At 48.5% G+C, this 20,974-nt stretch overlaps 10 protein-coding genes across 10 annotated transcripts; 4 read left to right on the forward strand and 6 right to left on the reverse strand.

The window, feature by feature from the left end:
- Nucleotides 1-71: 71 nt before the first annotated feature.
- LTR64_007668 (uncharacterized protein) lies at nt 72-2,591 on the reverse strand (the record flags this gene model as incomplete). Its single annotated transcript, XM_064901986.1, has 1 exon — nt 72-2,591. The coding sequence occupies one exon, from the start codon at nt 2,589-2,591 to the stop codon at nt 72-74; it is 2,520 nt and encodes an 839-aa protein (XP_064751665.1).
- Nucleotides 2,592-2,940: 349 nt separating this feature from the next.
- Nucleotides 2,941-4,395, reverse strand: LTR64_007669 (uncharacterized protein; the record flags this gene model as incomplete). Its single annotated transcript, XM_064901987.1, has 1 exon — nt 2,941-4,395. One exon carries the CDS (start codon nt 4,393-4,395, stop codon nt 2,941-2,943), a length of 1,455 nt encoding a protein of 484 aa, XP_064751666.1.
- Nucleotides 4,396-5,126: 731 nt separating this feature from the next.
- On the reverse strand, nt 5,127-6,713 carry SRP54 (Signal recognition particle; the record flags this gene model as incomplete). The annotated part of the gene is made up of 1 exon (XM_064901988.1): nt 5,127-6,713. One exon carries the CDS (start codon nt 6,711-6,713, stop codon nt 5,127-5,129), a length of 1,587 nt encoding a protein of 528 aa, XP_064751667.1.
- A 271-nt stretch (nt 6,714-6,984) lies between these two features.
- RRP15 (pre-60S ribosomal particles component) lies at nt 6,985-7,938 on the forward strand (the record flags this gene model as incomplete). The annotated part of the gene is made up of 1 exon (XM_064901989.1): nt 6,985-7,938. The coding sequence occupies one exon, from the start codon at nt 6,985-6,987 to the stop codon at nt 7,936-7,938; it is 954 nt and encodes a 317-aa protein (XP_064751668.1).
- Nucleotides 7,939-7,973: 35 nt separating this feature from the next.
- Nucleotides 7,974-8,471, reverse strand: YAH1 (mitochondrial matrix iron-sulfur protein; the record flags this gene model as incomplete). Its single annotated transcript, XM_064901990.1, has 3 exons — nt 7,974-8,230; nt 8,278-8,364; nt 8,438-8,471. 3 exons carry the CDS (start codon nt 8,469-8,471, stop codon nt 7,974-7,976), a joined length of 378 nt encoding a protein of 125 aa, XP_064751669.1.
- A 500-nt stretch (nt 8,472-8,971) lies between these two features.
- TIM22 (Mitochondrial import inner membrane translocase subunit tim22) lies at nt 8,972-9,615 on the forward strand (the record flags this gene model as incomplete). Its single annotated transcript, XM_064901991.1, has 3 exons — nt 8,972-9,058; nt 9,113-9,208; nt 9,280-9,615. The coding sequence occupies 3 exons, from the start codon at nt 8,972-8,974 to the stop codon at nt 9,613-9,615; spliced, it is 519 nt and encodes a 172-aa protein (XP_064751670.1).
- A 983-nt stretch (nt 9,616-10,598) lies between these two features.
- VPS1 (vacuolar protein sorting-associated protein 1) lies at nt 10,599-12,809 on the reverse strand (the record flags this gene model as incomplete). The annotated part of the gene is made up of 3 exons (XM_064901992.1): nt 10,599-12,614; nt 12,667-12,736; nt 12,784-12,809. 3 exons carry the CDS (start codon nt 12,807-12,809, stop codon nt 10,599-10,601), a joined length of 2,112 nt encoding a protein of 703 aa, XP_064751671.1.
- Nucleotides 12,810-13,485: 676 nt separating this feature from the next.
- On the reverse strand, nt 13,486-15,436 carry LTR64_007675 (uncharacterized protein; the record flags this gene model as incomplete). Its single annotated transcript, XM_064901993.1, has 3 exons — nt 13,486-13,754; nt 13,806-14,078; nt 14,128-15,436. The coding sequence occupies 3 exons, from the start codon at nt 15,434-15,436 to the stop codon at nt 13,486-13,488; spliced, it is 1,851 nt and encodes a 616-aa protein (XP_064751672.1).
- A 1,795-nt stretch (nt 15,437-17,231) lies between these two features.
- On the forward strand, nt 17,232-19,187 carry VMA1 (H(+)-transporting V1 sector ATPase subunit A; the record flags this gene model as incomplete). The annotated part of the gene is made up of 4 exons (XM_064901994.1): nt 17,232-17,264; nt 17,312-17,474; nt 17,524-18,137; nt 18,183-19,187. The coding sequence occupies 4 exons, from the start codon at nt 17,232-17,234 to the stop codon at nt 19,185-19,187; spliced, it is 1,815 nt and encodes a 604-aa protein (XP_064751673.1).
- A 546-nt stretch (nt 19,188-19,733) lies between these two features.
- Nucleotides 19,734-20,967, forward strand: LTR64_007677 (uncharacterized protein; the record flags this gene model as incomplete). Its single annotated transcript, XM_064901995.1, has 3 exons — nt 19,734-20,070; nt 20,160-20,226; nt 20,280-20,967. The coding sequence occupies 3 exons, from the start codon at nt 19,734-19,736 to the stop codon at nt 20,965-20,967; spliced, it is 1,092 nt and encodes a 363-aa protein (XP_064751674.1).
- Nucleotides 20,968-20,974: the final 7 nt, after the last annotated feature.

The following is a 20,974-nucleotide window of genomic DNA, read 5'->3' on the forward strand; positions in this document are numbered from 1 at the left end:
AAACGCCACGCAAGGTGAACGCGGAATTCAGACTTGGATACCTGGTGATAGCATAAAACAACAAATCCGTGTCATGTCACCATGTACGTATCCTTCGACCTCGCAGCAACCTGCAAAGCTCTCAAATTGGTGAGCTGGGTTCGAAGTTCCTCGTCATAAGCAGACAACGCTGGTTTGAGTCTATGCACACCCACTTTCAGCCAACCTTGACCACCATCGCCATCGAAATCGAGTCCCCACGTCAGACCGAGCGTCGCTTTGCAATCGTCCTTTACAACTGCCTTCTCGTGTAGGAATGCAAAACCAGGCTTGAGTGTAATCTCTGCAAAGAGATCAAAGAATCCCCATGCAAATCGTCGAAGCTCGAACGGTGGACTGGACAGTGTAATGATATTGTTTTTGTAGGTGTGGTGCAAGAAGACTTTCACGTCAGCCACACATTCCGGGTTCGACGGCCGGACAAAGAAGGTCCAGTCATGTCTGTGAGGTGTGACCTCCCTGAGCTTGTGTGTATTGCCGACAAGAAGGGTCAATGTTTGATACTCCGGAAAGTTTTCGGGGCTGATCTCATGTGCTCTCCACTTCACCTGGCGATAGCTGGTAGGATAACGAAGTTGTAGGTCCCATTGCCGATCAGCATCAAAGCGGACAATTGTCGGAATGCAACAGATAGGACACATGATTTGCTTGATATCTAATGCATATTCATCGTCGGGAGCTTCATTCAGTGAGATTAGAGCAAGCTGTGTCGAGGAGATGGAAACATCCACCCATCGGATGCAGCATTGGCAGAAAGTGTGTTTACACTGCGTCGTTATAGGAGAGTCCAAGAAAGCCGTGCAGATTGGACAGAGATCGTCCTGTGCAATATCTTCACGATCTGTAGAGACCAAAAGTTTCGTCTGTTTGTTTTCCTGGTCGATCCACGACAGGAAATGTGAAAATCCAGGCTCTGCCCTCTGTATGTCGACTGTCCAACACCTCATGAGCATTAAGGCTTTCTTCTCTACATTAATAACAGCATTTAGGTTGCTTAACCAAATGAGCATACCATTACCTCTATGACCTTGGAATGTATACTCATATCCATCGCTCTCGACTTTTCGCACGATGAAGATGTGTCGTCCTGTGGACGCATCGTAAGTGACCTGATTGCAAGGTACAGGATGTCCTTTCGATACATGGGTCTTCCTGGATTTGATGCGGAGACAGAGGGATGGATTGAAAAGGAAGTCAAATCCAAAATCAAGTGACACGATGTCGGACCTCTGGTGACCCCCTTTAGTTCGTAATAGGGCAACAGAGCCGTAAGATCGTGTGAGAATATCCACTATTCCACTCAAGGAGTCATAGTGCCCAGCTGATTGTATGTGAGTTTGGGGCAATGAGTCGGACTTGACGTCGAAAACGGGACTTCTGTAAAACAAAAGTACTGGCTGGCACACGGCAGGTGGGGTGACTTGCCGACCTTGGATAATATTGACACGTTCTTTTCGCTTTTCGTCCAGGTTATCTGTCCATATCCGTGCCGATGTTCCTCTGAATATATGCCTCATATACTGGCCGTCTTGGTCCGTTTGTCTCAGAAAGATCGAAATGAAACACTTCGAACCCTGTTGAACATAGCAATCAAGCTTAGCCTCGTACACCTCTATGGAGCATGGCCGAAGAAGTACTTCCATGGATAACCCAAGGTTAGTGACCGAGAACGGTTGCTGCATGTTTGTGGTTTGATGCCAATTGATGTCGCCACAAAACTCGAAAGCGGCAGGACTTGTGGCAAGTAGACCTTCGAGACGTCGGTAGGCAACGTCGTAAATCTCAGCTCTGTCGTAGCTCGTAATGATGCCCGGCCATGCAAAGATCGAATGATCTGCAGAATATTTCATAATCTCCTCCTGCAACCGCACGAAGGCCTTCTCTCCTTCACCATAAAGCATGGGCATGTTGACGTCGAACAGGCCCATTAGAGCGTACGCCTGATCCTCGACTCTTGTGGTTTTCCTTTTAGCCGCCCAAGACATCCTCTGAGCAATACAGTAATGCCTAGGGTCCTCGCCGTAGAGAACATCGCGGGGGATCCCTGTGGTCATAGAGATATCGGTGGACAACTTGTGTTTCGTTCCCAACCTCTGCCAGTCGCGATCATAAAAGCGAACCTCACCGGGTGCGATGAGCTCTTGCAATGTCCAACCTCGTGCAAACCATTCACTGGTTGAGAAATTTGAGAGGTCGCCGTCGTCACTGGTTAGATCATTCTTTGCCGCCTCCACGTCACTCAGGTATGCATAGCATATAGTGGCATTCTGGTACCATCTATACATGGAATTGATGGCCTCTGAGAGCTCAGCACTGCTGCTCTTGTCGATACAACACGTATCGATCCAAGCAAGCGACAGTCCATCTTCTGTACAACGTTTGCAAAATTCTAGAAGTTTAGGAAAGCCCTTCTTTAGCTTGGCACACCCATTGATCACGTCTGGGTATGATACTTCTTGGTCCTGCCATCGATGTGACAGTATACCATATCTGGGTGAGAGGTGTTCGGCATATTCAACAAATTCCAAAGAATGCACTATGAGGAGGCGCATGTCTGCGAGTGGTCGTGGTTCAGTAACATTTTCTCCAAATGCGCCAGCAAAGTCAGCGCGTACCGTCTGCTCGTGGATATGTTTGATATGCACACCACCGCTGTCAGTAAATGTCGTCGCTGGCAGGTGGGGCGCCAAGCTCGATACCTCGTATTTCCCCACTATCGCATTTGGAAGATGGTCGACCTGTAGAGACGAACATTAATGGGAGTAGAAATTGAGCCTTGCAGAGTTGAGCTGTTTCATCTGTCGCATGTAAAGCGTCCGTTCATGCGCCTCGCTAACCGAAGATGAAGCATGTACCATGTTTCCGTCGTACTGTCACAAAAACGTATAGCAGCTTATTGAATTAGAATTTGCCGCCATGCAATCCAGTTCCAGCAGAGGCAGCTTCAGTGCCTGACTGTAGACCACCGACAAAGCTGGTTCCCCATATACCAACCAACCCCCACAAGCCGACTCGCCAGCCACGATATAGACCTTCGATACCTTGTCCTTTTCTCTTTCGTCTTGGGGCCTTGCCCATGAGGGCGGCTGTGCGATCAGCTTGTGATTCGGAATAACCTTCATCACGCATAATACCCCACATAGTGGGAAGGATGCCACGATAAGTTTGTGGCACAGGTACGATTGTTTTGATGGCTTTCCTTTTACTTTGACTTGTTGGTGGTGCTAGAGCTGGGCTTGTCCAAGTAGCAATCTGGGCTCTTCTTAGAACAGTTTCTAGAGGAAACTTGATCGACAGGTCAATTGCTGAACCAACAAACGTGCATATAGACCAAGGAGTGGGGTTCATGGCAGGGTCGATCCCTAGGTAGGTTTTGAGGACAAGAGGTGTCGAGGCAGCGATAAAGGCCGGGACTGTGCTGGTTAGGAAAGTGATGGGTATCAGGTGCGTAGGACATAGCCAAGAGGGCCTCAGAGTTCGAATTGTGGCTATTAGAGATCGTGGCTCTTGCGAGGAGGGAGTAAGGATCAGTCGTGTTCGTGCGGCGTCGATAGGCGCGAGTAGGAGGGCAGAGATAGCAGTGGCCGTGGTTGCAATCATGACAGTCACGAGTGGGGAGGTGGAACTGAGAATATTATTGTCAGAAATGGTAGTTGAAGTGTTCAAGACCGATTCAATATCGGCAACACCAAAAGCTGCAGCTAGAAAACTGCGAAAGAAGGTTTCGAACGTTCGAAGGAGGACGGAGTAGAGGAAGGTCGAGTTTGTACCGCGCCATATAGCTAACGCGCCACTGTTGGAGGATAGCGCCGAGAGGGCGTCCAGCAATGAATGTGGGGTTTTCAGTGATAATCTCTCAGGCGATTGTTGTGGTCTCTGGTGTTCTACTTTTTGCGGTCTGCCTCTTCTCCCACGAGTCGGTGGATAGTCGTCAGTCTCCTCAAATGGTGCGGAAGAGCTGAAGTAGTTTGGCTCATCGTCCTCCTCTTCGTCATCCAGGTAATCTTGTGGATGTGTAGCTGGATCTCTGCGATCGTGAAAGGCATCATCTGCATCAGTATCCTGAGCGACTCTTGTTTGCAGAATGAGTTTGGCAACTTCGAAAGGCTGTGCCATCACCACGCTCGTGTACTTCCATACTGCTTTGTCAAGGAGCTTCTTGGCTTGTCTTGTCACTGATGGAGATGCCTCTGGGATATATTCTGAATAGTCGAGATCAGGAAAGGAGAAGGTAGGTGATGTGCCTGCACCTGGTGGTGTAGTGGTTGCATTTGGTATGACTGTTGTCTCTCTGCCGATGGTAGGCGGCACATAGTAAGGCCGCAGTGGATTGGGCTGATATCTCGAGTCTGTCATTGTGTCATGAGCACCGATGAAGTGAAGCTGTTTGAAAGCTGCCTATACCAGATGCATGAGCTGAGTTGGTCGATTGCATCGCAACTGCCGATAACAGGTTTATGATGTCGCAGAGGCAGGTACTATTCGTGGTACGTCATTACAATTTTCCGGGGCAAGCACGTTCTATAGAATAAACATGCAATATGGAAGTGTCCACTGTATTATGGCATTATTGTTAGGGAAATTTTGATTCTGGGTCTTCAGTCTGAAGTACCCCGTCACTGCGCTCTATCAAATATCTTTGGGACTTCCTCCTTGTAATGTGCTATCCGTGGATCGTTCCAGGTCTGTATGTCTCGGTCATCAACCTGGTATTGTTCCATTCAACCTCGACGCTGGAAAGGCCACCTCTCTGTAACCTCGACTCGGCTCCTGGTATATGCGTACATCTATGAGCCTTAATCCGAGCCATGTCAGTCTGGACTGGGTAGCCGAGTGTATGTCCTTCATCGACTCGTCTCAGTGCATCTCATATGTTTACGATATCGTATGCCCTTCCGACATTGATCCGAGGACATCGCAAGCCCTTTCAGATTGGTACAATTGATCGTCTCGAGTTGTTGCAATGGATCGTCGTCGTGGATTGTTCCTGTGGACCAGTACGTTCGTTGTCTGGTGCAATGTTCCAACGACCATACAGTCATTGATTAGCGTCAGTTTTAGTTCCTCATTCATCGACACTCTTGATCTCATCTTCCTCTTCCTCTTCCACCACCAAACATATTAGCCAGTCCACCCATACCACCCATCTGGCTCATCAACTGGCTCATATCAGGCATGCCACCGCCTCCACCACCCATTTGCTGCATAGCTCTCATCATATCGGCCATATTTCCACCACCCGGCATGCCTCCTCTTCCTGCTCCACCCATAGCCTGCATCCTTTTCTGCATAGCCGCAGCTTGCTGTTTGGCATTTGGCCCTTGCATCATCTTCTGTGCTCGTTGCATGTTTGCTTTGTTCTGACCGAAGTTCTTTGCGATACCGGCCATGACACGATGTTGGGTAAGCAATTCTTCCACTTCTCGAACAGAGGTACCGGATCCGCAAGCTATTCTAGTCATTCTTGTGGGCTCGTTGATGAGAATTTTACCGTCCGATTCGAGTTCTTTGGCTGTCATACTGTCGTAAATGTAGACCATCCGTTTCAGTTTCTCGGTTCCATCTTGATCGGATAGACCGGACATCATACCGCCCAGACCTGGAATCATACCCGCCACTTTGGATAGAGGACCCATTTTCATAATATTCGAGATCTGCTCCTTCATATCCCCTAGAGTGAAGATTCCTTCTGCTAAATGTTTTTGCGTCTCTTTCATGGACGCCGAGTCGCGAGTAATAGACTGAATGTGATCTATCAGGCCAGTCATATCGCCGTAGCCTAATAGTTTCGAAATAAATGCCTTCGGCTCGAAGCGCTCGAGATCCATCATGTGTTCACCCGTACCGAGGAAGATGATTGGAGTATGTGTAGCAGCAACGGCAGAGATGGCACCACCTCCAGCAGCACCACCATCAGTCTTTGTGATGATGATGGCTCCAAAATCGGCAGTGTCCTTGAATGCCTTGGATTGTGACTCGACAGCTTGACCTATTGTGCCGTCGAGTACCATGATAGTTTGGTCCGGTTTAATGGCAGATTGTACCTGAACCATCTCTTTAAACAGATCGGCTTCTTGTTGATGACGACCTGACGTATCGACAATGATTATCTCGAATTTTTCTTTCTTGAACAGGGCCACACCTTCTGCTGCAACCACAGCAGGATCGGTCTGTGTTAAAGAGCCGTAATAAGGAATTTTAGCCTTTGTTGCATTTTGTTTGAGTTGATCGTAAGCACCTGCTCGAAAGGTGTCCGCACAGACTAAACATGCTTTGAAACCTCTTGTGTGATAGTATCGAGCCAATTTTGTACAGGTGGTGGTTTTGCCTGCACCTTGCAGACCGACGAACATGATAACATTGCTCTTGTTCTTCTTGGGTGTGTATGGATTAGAATGAGGGTCGACTAGGTGCACTAAATGATCGTAGACAGCCTGTTGTATTAATCGTCGTTTCTGGTTGTTGTTGATATTTGGTGGGAGGTCCTTGAACTTGACCTGTTCACGAATTGACTTTCTCAGATTTGCAACAAGCTTGACGTTGACATCGGCAGATAGTAGAGCAGCAGCTATTTCCTTGATCATGCCATCGAATGCCTTTTCGTCGAGGTTCGGCGCACGAGACAGATCCTGCACGGCCGCATTGATGCGTCGACCCAAGTCAGAGAGCACCATGTTGTCAGGATGTCACGGATTCGCAAGATGAGGATGTGTTACCGCATTGCAGGCATGGGACAGACTCGAGGAGAGAATAAATATATCAGTCGCCAGAAAGTGACGCCGCCAGGTCGTTTGGTAGAGTGTGGGGTTAATGTACTCGCAGCGGGCAGTGGAGGCGGCTAAGCACAAACGGAGCCTTTGCAGATCCAGTCAACTTTTTTTACATGCTCATTCGGTCTCGCAACTTGCCTTTCAGGTCAAGGCAAAGTCTCGTCCATTACCAAGAATGTCGCGCACAACGCAAGTATCAGCGAAGAAGCGCAAGCTCGAAGAAGGTGTACGTGGCAAGACTAGCAAACCACAGAAGCGATTCAAGAAGCAGAAAAGATACCACAGTTCTTCGGAGGACGAAGATGAGGTTGATACTGGATTCAAGCCAGTGAACCTGGTGGACTCGGACGGAGAGCAACCGGCGAAGAAGAGAGTAGCGAAGCCTAGAAAAAAACCATCAGCACAGAAGAAGCCCTTGGAAAACGTAAGGCAGAACCAGCAATCAACACCAGAGCCAGAAGAGAAGTCAGAATCTAGCTCTAGCGAAGATGAAAATCACGATGAGCCGGAGGACGAAGAGCAACCGCTGGAACAGCTAGTGGAAGAAGAGGAAGCATCAGTGTCAGAGAGCAGAGACAGCAGCGACGACGAGGACGATTCTGAGTCGGAAGCAGACTCTAATGCACTATCCACAACCCGCAAGTCTAAACCAAGGTCCAAAAGGAACGACCCTGACGCCTTTGCGACGTCCATCTCCAAGATCTTGTCCACCAAGCTTTCCGCCTCATCTCGGGCCGACCCTGTATTGTCTCGATCTATGGAAGCTGCAAAAGCCCGAGCTGCAGCTTCTAGTGGGAAACTTGATGCTAAGGCTCAGGCTCGTCTCCGGGCAGAGAAGCTGACGGCACTTCAAAGGGGAAGGACGACGGACGTGCTTGGTATTGAACGAGGAATCGCTGGTGAAGTCGCAGAGAAGGAGAAGCAATTAAGAAAGATTGGTACGAAGGGTGTAATTCAGCTGTTCAATGCCTTCAGAGCTGCTCATGATAGGGCTGAGGAGGCACGGAAGGAAGAGAGGCGGAAGGGGACAGTTGGTATGGGCGAGAGGCAAAGGAAGGTCAATGAAGTATCAAAGGAGAGTTTTCTTGAGTTGATAGGTGGGAAGAAGAAGGCAACCGAAGCGACTTGATGGACGTATATATACAACTTGACCCGACTTTTATACTAATGATGCTTTGGATTCACACCACCAAAATCGCTGGCTTGCATGTTCCTTGTCATTGCAGGTAGCTTAACCTCTAGTCCGTCCAGTGCTGGGGTCATCTTGACTTGACAGCCCAGCCGACTCGTCTCTGTCAACCCGAAAGCGAGGTCCAACATGTCGTTTTCATCGTCGTCCGGCTCAGGTATAGCATCGTATTTGTCTGGGTCGCTAATGATTATATGACATGTCGAGCAAGCACACGAGCCACCGCATGCGCCTATAGTACATTAGCATGCCATCAACCTTTCGCGAGGTAATGCTCACCTTCCATCTCCAGGTCATTAGCCTGCGCTATGTCGAGCAAATTGTCCCCCTCGGATACCTCAAAGTTGTACTTTTCGCCATCTTTGTCTATAAATGTAACGTGTATCCTACAGACACATCAGCCTCTGACTAGCAAAGAAGTCTACTTGGTTGAGCATACTCTTCTCCCGGTTTGGGTGGATCGAGGTGACCATGCCGCTGTATCGAGTTACTCGAGAACTTCCTCCTCGAAAGCTCTAGAGCTAGTATCTGCTGTCGTATAGCAGCCTTGCGTTGCCGTATTTGAGCTTCATGCTGCCGACAAGCAAGTAACGAGAAACATCGAGGCGACTTTGATATCAGAGGTATTGATGGCTGTGTCGTTCTGTACAATGCTGTCTTTAGCACGGCTGTATTTCGTGACATGTTCGACTTGCGGTGTATTGAGCTTTCGTAGATGATGCTGGTGGTCTTCTGCAAGGATGGTAGTCACTGTCCAAAAAGTTTCTCGTGACGAAATCGGAAAGTACGACCTGCACCTGCAGCTTGGAGAAGCCATTCAGACTCCTTCCATTGTAATGACACGAAATACTTCCCTCATTGGCCGAATTGGAGGCTTCTCACTCTCAATCTTTTCCAGAGCATCTTTGTCTGTCGCATCACTCAACTCTACTTCTCCTCATTCTTTTACAGAGGTTTCGTCGCATCCATCGTCATGGCGTACCCAGGTGGTTTCGCTGGCATGCCTGGCCAACAGCAGGATACCGGCATGTCTGAACAAGATCAGAGAATGGTGAAGATGGTATACCTCTCGCGTCGTCCAGCACCAATTGGACACTGTGACTAACACACCCAGGTCACATCAGGAATGGAATCATGTCTGGTCAAGTCCATCATGGCAGGAGGCGCAGGTTTTGCCCTAGGTGGTGTGTTTGGCCTCTTCATGGCATCTGTATGTCTATCCTCCGATTTGACTTCCTACAAGTCTTCAGAACAAGTATATCTAACATTCGGCTCTTCTAGATGAACTACGATACCCCCCTTACTCCTCAAGGCGCCGAACTCACCAAACTCCCTATGCGCGAACAATTACGTCGAGGTTTCAAAGACATGGGCACCAGGTCATGGTCATCTGCAAAGAATTTTGGCAAGATCGGTTTCCTGTACAGTATTTGCGAATGCACGGTTGAAGGCTTCAGGGCCAAGAATGACCTATACAACAGTGCTGCGGGCGGTCTAGCTGCAGGTGCTATCCTAGCAAGAAACGCCGGGCCTCAGGCTATGCTGCTTGGTGGCGCTGGATTTGCTGCTTTCTCAACCGGAATCGACTACTATATGCGACTTCCAGAATCAGATTAAGAGTAATTTTGGAAGATCGAGCAACAAAAGAGATATGGCTAATTAAATGCTGGTTGGCACAGCGCACTTGATACGGTGGACTTGATGCACAGCTGGAGCAAAGCTACATACTAAACTTGGCGGCAATTTGACGGATGATACTCCTCTCGGTCTCACGAATCATGTCCTTCTGAGAAGAGAGAATCGAGGCAAACGGGCTTGGAAAGAAACATTCACAATACCGCGCCACCTGTCGACATCACTGGCCACAGCTCACTATGATTGCCAGTATCAGACATCCCCCCTCCGAGTTCCGAGCAGAATGACGGATGACATACTGTCCACTAGGTATGGTACGACGGAAGTTATATGGACATACTGCTAGCCGCTGGGCTGATTGACAGAAACACTTCGGGAAAAGAAGAATCTCCCATCTCAACTCAATTGGTATAAGCCAGAGCTAGCCGCAAGAATAGGATCAGAGTCCTGCCTACGAGAGGAGCGCTGCGTGAAGAGATCAGAAGGACAGGCACGGTATCAATCAGGCGACGCGTTACGGACCACACGTGAATAAAACATAAGGAAGGACGAGTTGATTATGCTTGGCATATATCATAGAAGGCCAACATTAGAGGTGCGAGGATGCCACTTAGCTGTCGTCGACCAGGATCGGTAAGCGGCTGCGTTTCGAGAATATCTCTTCGCAGCTAAGGCAGAGAGACTGGAAAGAAGTAGAGTACTAGAAGCAGGAAGGACACGCCACAAAACGAGGGGCACTCGATATACCGATTCCTTCATCATCCGTTCGTTCACTCATTCTATCTATCGCAGAGCGCGGACTCTGCTGTCCATCGCGCGACCCAGCTATATCGATCTGTAGCCTCTTTCACCTAGACTCCAGACAGGAGAAAACAACCCTGCAAACAATGAAACCGAACCAATGGCATGCCAAATCACAGAGGTATCATGCTTGCTCAACTCACAAAGAACTTTCCACACCACACTTACTGCACTTGACTGACAATATCGTTCGCTTTGCTGAGACTTTCAATCATGCTGGTCACCTCTTTCCTCCTTCGGACAGTATAGTCACTCTCCTTCAGCAAGTCATCCAATTCTGCTGCACGATATAGTTGCTCAAGCAAATGCCGCTGCATCTCATCCTTTGTAGATTGTACCAGCTTGAGCATGATCGCTTTCGGTACCATGTCGATCATTGTGCGTCGGACGATGTTGAAGTAGCTGTTGATCAAGAGCTTAATCACTTCAACTTCCTGGTTCTCGCGTTCCGAAAGTGTACCTGATGCTTTTAGTGTAGCTGGTGGTGGTTCCATAGCTGCCATCTTCTTCTTGTTCTTGGACGCAAAGAAGCTGCCAAAAAACCCAGAGTTGCCGGCATCGGTGCCGTCAGTAGGTAGAGATGGTGAGCCTGCTCGTGGTGGAATAGATGGTGGGAGAGGTTTGCCTGTCTTTGGGTCGACCTGAGTTGGCTTGGCTGCGTTGTGGCGATCATTGACCATAGCCATCGCTCGATGTCCATTCAGGAAATCCGGATGACCAGTGTTAATATAATTCGCCTCCATGGCAACGAGGTCTCTCACCAGGAAATTGGTAGGATCCATCGACCGTCTGAAGAAGGCGATTACCACGGTATGGAACTTCTCCTTCAGCTGAGGATATCTCCTGAAGAAAGGCTTGGCCAGCAACTGTGTGAGGATTCGGACCAGTTCGTCGAAGACCAGAGCGACGCATTTCAACGAAGGATCTTCCAATCGCTTGATCTGCTGCTTCACGATAAGTTCGAAAGCTGCTGTCCCAACAAATAGTGCTGGTGACGATCCAGAAGAGTTGTAGAGAATGGTTCGGATGTCAATGTCTTTGACCTGCTCAAATGGATCTATAGCCTTGACACCATTTGAGTAGAGTTCGTGGAAAACAAAGGATATTCGGGCACCACCAGACAATTCCATACTCGAAAGTTCCGGACTTTGTCCATCCAATATTGTCCTGTACTCATTTGAGAATTCTGTGATAATGTTGAGAACGATATTGGCACTATTTCCGAGTATATCACCAGCTCCCAGCTGTTCCAGTTCTTGATGATATTTTTGAAGTGAGGTGCTAATTCTCGTTTTGATATCGGGCAGTGTTTGCTTGATGTGCATCATCAGGATTAAATTCAGCTTGCGAGCCAGGTATGGAGTACCGCAGTATGAAGCCTTGTTTCGGTATGCTGAATGGTTCTCGAAGAACTCCCTTTCGGCCTTCAAAGCCAGATCTATCCTCTTCTTGTTCTCGATATCTCTTTGACCTCTGTTGACCACAGGGACGTAGCCCAGTCGTAAAGGAATGATTCGACCAGCAAGAATGTCCACAACGTCAGTGCCTTGGTCCATCAAATCAATCTTGGTAAGCACACCGATCGTTCTCTGTCCCTCAGGATCGACCTCTCTTGCCAATTTCAAGCCATCTGAGTTAGCCAAATCCACGTTCGCAGCAGTAACAGCCAAAATAATCGCATTTGGTTTCTGTATCTGCTTAAGAACCATATCTCGAATCTGTCGTTCGATGTCTCGTGGTTGATCTCCGACTGGGACTTTTGTCAAACCTGGCAAATCGACGAGAGTAAGAGTAAGGACATTGGGCGAGTATATTCGTAGGTTTATTGGAGCAGGAGAGATACCAACGTTTCGTCCAGCTTTAGCCTCTGTTTCTTTGACAATCTCATCCCTAATCTTGCCAAAGTCGTAGAACTTTTGACCAGGAATGTGTAGAAACTCTCCCCACTCGTTCACGTTTGCCTGACTGTCCCCTGCGAGTTCCTTCTCGTCGACTCCATTGGTTTGTAGTTTTTCCGGAGAGGGTCTATTGATGAGCTGAAGGACGAGAGGACGTCGAGTGACAATACCAGAGCCACGAGGTAGGAAATCCCGCCCAACGATGTTTTCCAACACTGAACTCTTACCGCTGGATTGAGAACCAACGACAACAATCTGAGGAAGATCTATAGGGTTTTGTACCTATCGAGCCAGTTAGTGTTGAACCATTTCGTACAGCCCAATGCAGACATACCCCAACAGTCGCAAACACATCTTGCAGCCTGTTGACGAGCGAAATAAGTTGAGGGTCGTTCACATTGATCCTAGTTTGGTCAGTATCACTTTCTGGAGAGAATTGCAGTAGACTCACGCGTGGCCCGCCGGCAGTGCCGCCATGGTTGGGCAGCGATGAGTATATCACTGGCGATATGCAAGCCTAGAGAGGAAGTTTTGGTGAGGTCGTCGTCGTCTGTAAGGATTTGAGTAGTCTCAAGTGTGAATAGTTCGTTGCAGTGGTGGCAGGAATGGTCAGTGTAGGTGCTGTCGATGCACAGAATGTAGAGTGGACCTGGCTTTCTGCTGCGGCAGGAGCGTCACAGGTTGGTCTTCCTACTTCGGAAATTCTTGGCAAGAGGTGATCGAAGCCGTGATGCGACGACAACTGTCTGGGAACAAGGGGAAAGAAGTAGAACCTCAATATTTGAGTACCGCTATATGTAACAACGAGCAGTATCTCATGTCTTCCGCGTATTCATGTTATGCTCCACCAGGTGGTTGTCAATTGTGAGAAACGCTGTCGCCTGTTTGGACTTGCGCGTCACACACCATAGCCTCTCACGTGGCAAATCAATGATCGAGCCTGAGCAAATACGAGGTAATTGTGTCGATTTGAACAATGATAACGTGCTTTCTAAGTAAGTGATGATGTCTCTGCGCTTCGCCATAGCCATGGCTAATCAGATATCTACATGATCTTAAATGCTGCCTTTCAGAAGGACTCCGTACGCGACATATCCAATTCTATGCCAAATGCTACCTTCCCTGTATGCCGTATGCGCCAGTCTCGAATGCTTCAAAGATTGCTTGTTGAACGCAGAGCACTTGTCCTCCCAAGATCTGGATGCCGTATGCGTGGATCGAATATCATGCTTGAATCATCTGATACAGCGTTCGACCATATCCTCACCTTTCGATCATCACCACCTGAAGCAAACATACCTGCGTCTCGGGGATTCCATGAAATGCTTGTAACACAAAGCTCACTCTTCGAGCCCTTGCCGTGACCTCGTAGTGTCTCGATTAGTGCCAGGTTCTCTTTGTGCCAGATGTAGATGGCTCCATCTAACCATAGTCAGCTTCTGTCCTAATACGAATGGTTCGTGCTTGACATACCTTTGCTACCACTCACCACGAAGTTCTCCGCGGCACCACCAAAGGCATTTCGTATTATATTCTTGCCCTGACTCAGTCCCTTGAACTTGCGGACTGGATATCTATTCTCGATATCGATCAATTGAACTTCGCCTTCCGCGATATTCACAAGTATTGTTCGATTATCTCGACTTGGTGTGATACAGGTTATTTTGGACGAGAGTTTCATTCGGAACTCTTCTCGATAGGTATTCATGTCGTAGACAACAAGAAGTGAATCCATGTCGTTGCATACTGTTGTTGGTTAGTGCTATACCAAGGAAAGTGGAATGTCTACACTCACATAATCTTCGGCCGTCAGGCGTGATAGCCACGTCTGCAACACGGAACTCACCACTCCAGGTATGGATTGGCTTTGTGAGGTCTGATGCAGACAGAGACCACAAGCACATTTTCGTATCTCTATCATGGCAGCATGTTACCAATGACAAGGAATCTGGCAACCATGCACCAGATGTGATAGGTCTTCGTTCGCTGTTGTTGTGCTCAACTGTCATGATCAGCTTCCCTGATAGAGCATCCCATACACGTGCTCGAGGTTCCTCTGCAGCGGTCAGGAGTTTTTTACTGTCTGGACTCCAGGCTAGGTGAGTTATTGGCGCGTCGTGCTGTTGGAGTTTCTGGACAACCCTGAAATTGACAGCATCGTAAATGATACACATACGATCCTCTCCTGCTGTAGCCAGCCATTTGCCGTCTGGTGAGAAGGACACGCAATAGACCTCGCCCACATGTTCTTCCAAGATCATCCAGGTTTTGGTTGGGAAGTCTTCCTGACTGCACATGTGGTCTGAGTATAATGATGGTGCTACTGCAGTATTGTGATACAGACATTGGTTGATCTGAGCAGATTTAACTTGATCTAGCAGTTCAGCCAGTCTGTGATCTCGAATCATCACGGATGGTGCTATCGATCGGGTTAGTTCTTCGAGCAGACTTTGCCTTGCCTCCTCTGGATCTTCCGGCCAATGTAGTTGTGTTTCGAGTTCTTGCTGGGTACACATGAGTAACCCTGATAGTGTATGTAATTGGTATGTGTCGAAGTGTAAGGGGGTCAGCTCTTCGCGAAGGACTTTCAAGGCAGAAAGTAGATCCCTAGACACGAGGAGCTCGAGAAACTTCTGCTGTCGGATAGCGAAAAGCATCTGCCTCTTGTTGGCGTTTCCTGCTAGAATCAAACTCTGACCAGTATTTCCTGACATGCCACCACCTTCGCTATGCGGAGAGCTGGTCAATATCCGTTCTGCATCTGGCCAGTGCCCGGATAGAATGGCGGACCTGAAAGCTGCAACTTCATTGCTCTCCAGTTCATAACCACTTTCCGCAGATAGTGTACTTGCAGAAGTTTCGTACCCCATATCTTTCAGTCCTTGAATTAATATCCGTGTCAGCTCTTCTCTGTTATGACCACGGTATGTTGGGTTGCGAGGAATTCTCCTCTTTGATGTGCCATTCTTCAAATTCTGGCCCGAACCATTAATTGCCGTTGAGTGACCATTTACTGGGAAGCTAGTCTTTCGGGGAGGAAGAAAAGATGGATTATTTGAGTATCCATTAGAAACGATGTTCCTATTGGCCTCGTCTGGTCGCATAATGGGGGACTTGATACGCCTGCGCTTTGAATGGTGACGGGCCTGAGCAGGATTGCTCGACTCGTCTTGATGGGATGAGCTCTCAGACGAAGGAGTGGAAGATCTTCTTCTCCTTCGTGATATTCTTCCAAGCTCTTGATCCAGCGGATGGGCCGCAGAGGTCACTTGATCGTAATATCTTGTTTCGTTGGGTAGGGAAGAGGTTTCAGTGTTCAGAGAAGGTGTGGACGTCGATATGAGTGGGTCGGCGGAATTGACGGGATCTGGGTGATTTGGCTGTTGAGATGCCAGTTCTAGAAGGCGGCGAAGCCGCCAGCACTGATGGAGGACAACTTGAAGACGAACGGCACAACGCAACGCAAAGCGAAGCTTTTGCTTGTTCGTTCAGCGGCTCCGATTGCTGGGAACTAATGATGGTGGTCGCCGATCGTATTGCAGCCGAATATTAATGTCTGATAAGACGTTAGACTACTGCTCGTTGAAGCAGTTGGTATCTTGTTGGATACTATGAGGTTGAGGGCCTAGCTGTGGCTGAATATCGATCTTTGCGTTTACAGAAATGTCTTGAACCGGACAAGAGCTTATTATGAGACTGTTGTATAGAGGTGATGCAGGAAGCAGCTGGAATACAGTCGAGCAATAGATAATGAAGCACATAAGTCGAGGTAAGACGTCCACCGGTACACCTCTTGGGCCGGCCGAAGGCGTGACTTGTTCAATGATGTCCTCTGCTGCAACTCCGAATTCGTGCATCATTTGGACCAGGATGGCTAGTGCTTTTTAAACATCCCACCACTGCCAACCCTTCTGGCTCAAGCCTTCCTTTCTGGTACTTGGACTGTTGGTCGCTCTTTCTCCCTGACCAGAGATTGTGATGATTTCCTTCGCATTCAAGTCGTGTATCTTGCGACTGGAGTATCAATACAGAGCATAGACTGAGGTACAACGTTTGACATGCAATCAACGGAATTTCGGAGTGATTATCAGTTTGTCTTGTGATACACCCGGTTTGAAACGTGGCACGAGTTTTTGTTGATGCCTAATCACAAGATAAAAGCAACATCTTCCAGTGGATCTACAAGTTGGCGCTTCGACCTATCCATCTCGAGGACATGTGAGCGCACGCACTTGAAGTCTTGACTACAAAGGAGGGTGTTCACCCGCACTGGCTCTTTCACATCTGGATACTGCAGTATTTTAGAACTGAATTTCCAAGAGTGTATTAATATGCCTCTCTGTCAGTCTTATAGCTTGAACCAAGTTGTGGAAAATGGTTGCAAAAGAGCTACCACTGTACCTACAGGAGTAAATCGAGTTGGTCACTTACTCGGCTCGTGTGTAGAAATACTCCTTGTCGTATTGTAGTGGATATATGCAACGAGCATTACCTGGTAGTTGATCAGCAATAACCCGTATAGCACGTGTTTTGGAAGGTCAAAGTTCGATAGGCAAGTGAAGCAGCCACCCGGGCGGAGCTTGTATTTGCACCTGCCTATCTGCATAGCTCCTGCCGTCATACTACGATACGGATCTAGCTTCTTGAATGAGCCGCATAGGAATTACCACCCATACACATCCTCGTCGTCCTCGCCTTGAAAAAAGATCCAGCTCGAGTCTACTTGAGGTTATCACCAAAAAGTCCATTGACCAGATATCAGATCTAAATTACGTAGCGGCCCACCTTGCTGCCCTTGACGAAGGCGTTGACGACTCTCGTTATCCCGAGCATTCTTCCTTTGCTTTTCCGCAGCCACTCAATACACCACATTCGAGAAGACGCACTATCAGACTCACGATGCCTTCAAAGGAGAGTGGTGTAGGCGAGAAGGTGCGTTCCTAGCTCTTCAGATTCTTTCATAGCTGACTGGTCAATAGCAAAATGGCGCAGTCTTCTCTGTGTCCGGCCCTGTGATCGTCGCCGAGAACATGATCGGTGTGGCCATGTACGAACTCTGCAAAGTCGGTAGTGATGAGCTTGTTGGTGAAGTCATTCGGATAGAAGCAGACAGAGCCACTATTCAGGTCTACGAAGAGACAGGTAGGAAATGAGTCTGCCACGGGCCTGAATAAAGCTAACTTGTTCGTAGCTGGTGTCACCGTCGGTGATCCCGTCACTCGAACTGGCAAACCTCTATCCGTCGAATTGGGCCCTGGTCTGATGGAAACAATCTACGACGGTATTCAGCGACCACTAGCTAAGATTGCTGGAAAGACAGACAGTATCTACATTCCCAGAGGTATCGCTGTACCTGCTCTAGACAGGGAAAAGAAGTGGAAGTTCAATCCAACTGTCAAGGAAGGTGATCATGTCTCTGGTGGTGATATCTGGGGCAAAGTTGAAGAGAACAGCCTGCTCAATGAACACAGAATCATGATGCCTCCACGAGCACGAGGAACAGTCAAGAAGATCGCAAGCAAAGGCGAGTATACTGTTGCAGAGCCATTGCTGACCGTTGAGTTCAACGGTGAAGAGAAGGAATATCCAATGATGCAAACGTGGCCTGTCCGTGTCCCAAGGCCCGTCAGTGAGCGCCTGCGAGCAGATGCTCCATTTATTGTTGGTCAACGTGTGCTGGACGCTCTTTTCCCATCAGTCCAAGGAGGCACTGTCTGTATCCCAGGCGCTTTCGGTTGTGGAAAGACTGTCATTTCTCAGTCTGTCTCGAAATTCTCAAACAGTGATATCATTGTCTACGTTGGAGTAAGTTGCTCAGCTCCTGGTCTCAACTAGCTAACCTCTTGACAGTGCGGTGAACGTGGAAACGAAATGGCTGAAGTCTTGATGGACTTCCCAGAGCTTTCTATCACTATCGACGGTCGGAAAGAGCCTATCATGAAGAGAACCTGCCTCATTGCCAATACATCCAACATGCCTGTCGCAGCTCGAGAAGCCTCCATCTACACTGGTATCACTGTCGCCGAATATTTTCGAGACCAAGGGAAGGCCGTTGCTATGATGGCTGATTCTTCTTCTCGATGGGCAGAAGCTCTACGAGAGATTTCTGGTCGTCTTGGTGAAATGCCTGCTGATCAAGGTTTCCCTGCATACCTTGGTGCCAAGCTTGCTTCCTTCTACGAACGTGCTGGGTCCTCCACCGCGCTAGGTTCGCCTGAACGTGCGGGAAGTGTCTCAATTGTCGGCGCTGTATCCCCTCCTGGTGGTGATTTCTCCGATCCCGTCACTTCCTCTACACTCAACATTGTTCAGGTCTTCTGGGGTCTCGACAAGAAACTTGCTCAAAGAAAACATTTCCCATCCATCAACACGTCTTTGTCGTACAGCAAGTACGCAACAGTGCTTGACGAATTTTACCAAAAGGATCATCCAGAGTTCCCCAAGTTGCGAGACAGCATCAAAGCATTGCTCACAAACTCCGAAGAACTCGATCAGGTTGTCCAGTTGGTTGGCAAGTCTGCCCTTGGTGACAGCGACAAGATTGTTCTGGATGTCGCGGCTATGTTGAAGGACGATTTCTTGCAGCAAAACGGTTACAGCGACTATGACCAATTCTGCCCGTTATGGAAGACCGAGTACATGATGAAGGCATTCATGCAGTATCATGATGAATCACAAAAAGCAGTTCAGGGTGGTCTTGGCTGGGCAAAGATTCGAGAATCCACGTCGGAGATCCAACATGGTCTTCGAAGCATGAAGTTCGAGCTTCCTGACAACGAGGAGGAGGTTTCGAAGAAGTACGATCAACTGTTGCAGCGTATGAGCGAAAAGTTTGCAAGCGTTGCCGATGATTAGATGTACAAAATTGGCATTGTACTTTGCTGAAGGTTATGCTTTCGGATTGGCTGTAGACGTGTAGCAGGCGTAGGAATGTCATAGGTAGCAAATGATATACAGTTTCCGAACTCGGGGGCAGGTCTTAGACTCGTCCCTCTCGGACTCGTTCCATTGGGACAATCTCGATAAATGGCTGCTTCGAGCAACTCAGCACGAATTACACAATGCGGAGAGCTTCGGAACTATCTACCATGTCGATGTTTCCAACCCATGTCAAATACGTGACTCCGAGTTCGAGACACAAGATCGAGAAAGTCTCTTTCATCACCCCTCACATATGATTGCGGAGTTGGATATTTGATAGCCTTCTGTCACGCAACAGAGTTTGATTATGACATCGTGAAGCCTGGATCGGACTATTAGGATAGCCCTCGCTCACTCATGAAACATAAAGCGTTTATAATCGTGTAAATCTCAAAGCTGAATACCAAATACCACACAAGAGCAACTACTCCTACATCCACTACATACACCAAACCACCCACCCACCACAATCTCGCCAAAATGTCCACCACAAAAGTAACCACCTCCCTCCCCTCCTCCATGACAGCCGTCCAAGTCGTCGAATTCCACAAACCCTGGAAAATCAACACTGTCCCCACCCCCAACGAACTCGGCGATTACGATATCCTCGTCAAGACCGCCGTGGCGTCTCTCTGCCACACAGACAGCATGGTGTTGGACGGGGTGTTCCCAAATGCCAAGTTGCCACAGACGGGGTCTCATGAGGGGACTGGAACGGTGGTGGAGGTTGGTAAGAAGGTTGAGAATTTTAAGAAGGGGGATAGAGTTATGAGCGGGATTCCGAGGGAGCAGTGTGGGAGTTGTAGGGATTGTAAAGGTATGTTATGTATGATGGGAAATGATTGGATTGTACTATAGTGTTTGGGAGGAGGGATTTGTGGCTGATGTTTCTTTGTGGGAGTATAGGACCGAACGATTGGCATCAGTATTGCGCGAATGCCAAGGGTATGATCGGTGTTTTTGGAGCGGACGGGTAAGCACGACGATCTATATCTCGCGAGAGGTATTCTTGCTGATAGATCCCAGCGCCTTCGCAGACTACCACGTCTCAGACTCCCGCACGAGCTGTCTAGTACCGGACTCCGTATCATTAACCGACGCAGCGCCTCTAGCCTGTGCAGGTGTAACCATCTACCGCGCCATCATCGTCTCCGAAGCCAAGAAAGGAGACTGGCTCGCCATGGTCGGTGCTGGTGGTGGTCTCGGCCACCTCGGAATCCAAATGGCAAAAGCTCAAGGAATCAAGGTAATAGCAATTGATGCCAGAGACGAAGCTCTTGAATTATGCAAGAAGGCGGGAGCGGAACACGTCTTCGATGCAAGAAAAGGCAAGGATGAGGTCGTCAAGCAGATTCAGGAATTGACGGGTGGTGATGGCGCTGATGCGACTATCAATTTATCTGAGCATGAGACGGCGGCACCGTTGGCTTGTGCGGTGACGAAAATGCATGGGAATATGATTCAGATATCTCAGCCGGCGATTGTGAGTATTCCGTTTGCAGAGTTGGTCTTTAGAGACGTGAGAGTCAAGGGATCTTTGGTTGCTGGTCAGGATCAGAGTCAGGCTATGTTGGATTTGGTAGGGAAGGCAGGCATCAAGGTTGAGACGAACATTTTCAATGGGCTGAATGAAGTTCCAAAAATGATTGACTTGGCACATTCGGGCAAGATGAAGGGCAAGGCTGTCTGTGCGGTTGATAAGAGTCAGGTCTAACCATCAC

Source organism: Lithohypha guttulata (assembly GCF_036872675.1).
Source record: "Lithohypha guttulata strain CCFEE 5908 chromosome Unknown scaffold_6, whole genome shotgun sequence".
Lineage (NCBI taxonomy): Eukaryota > Fungi > Ascomycota > Eurotiomycetes > Chaetothyriales > Trichomeriaceae > Lithohypha > Lithohypha guttulata.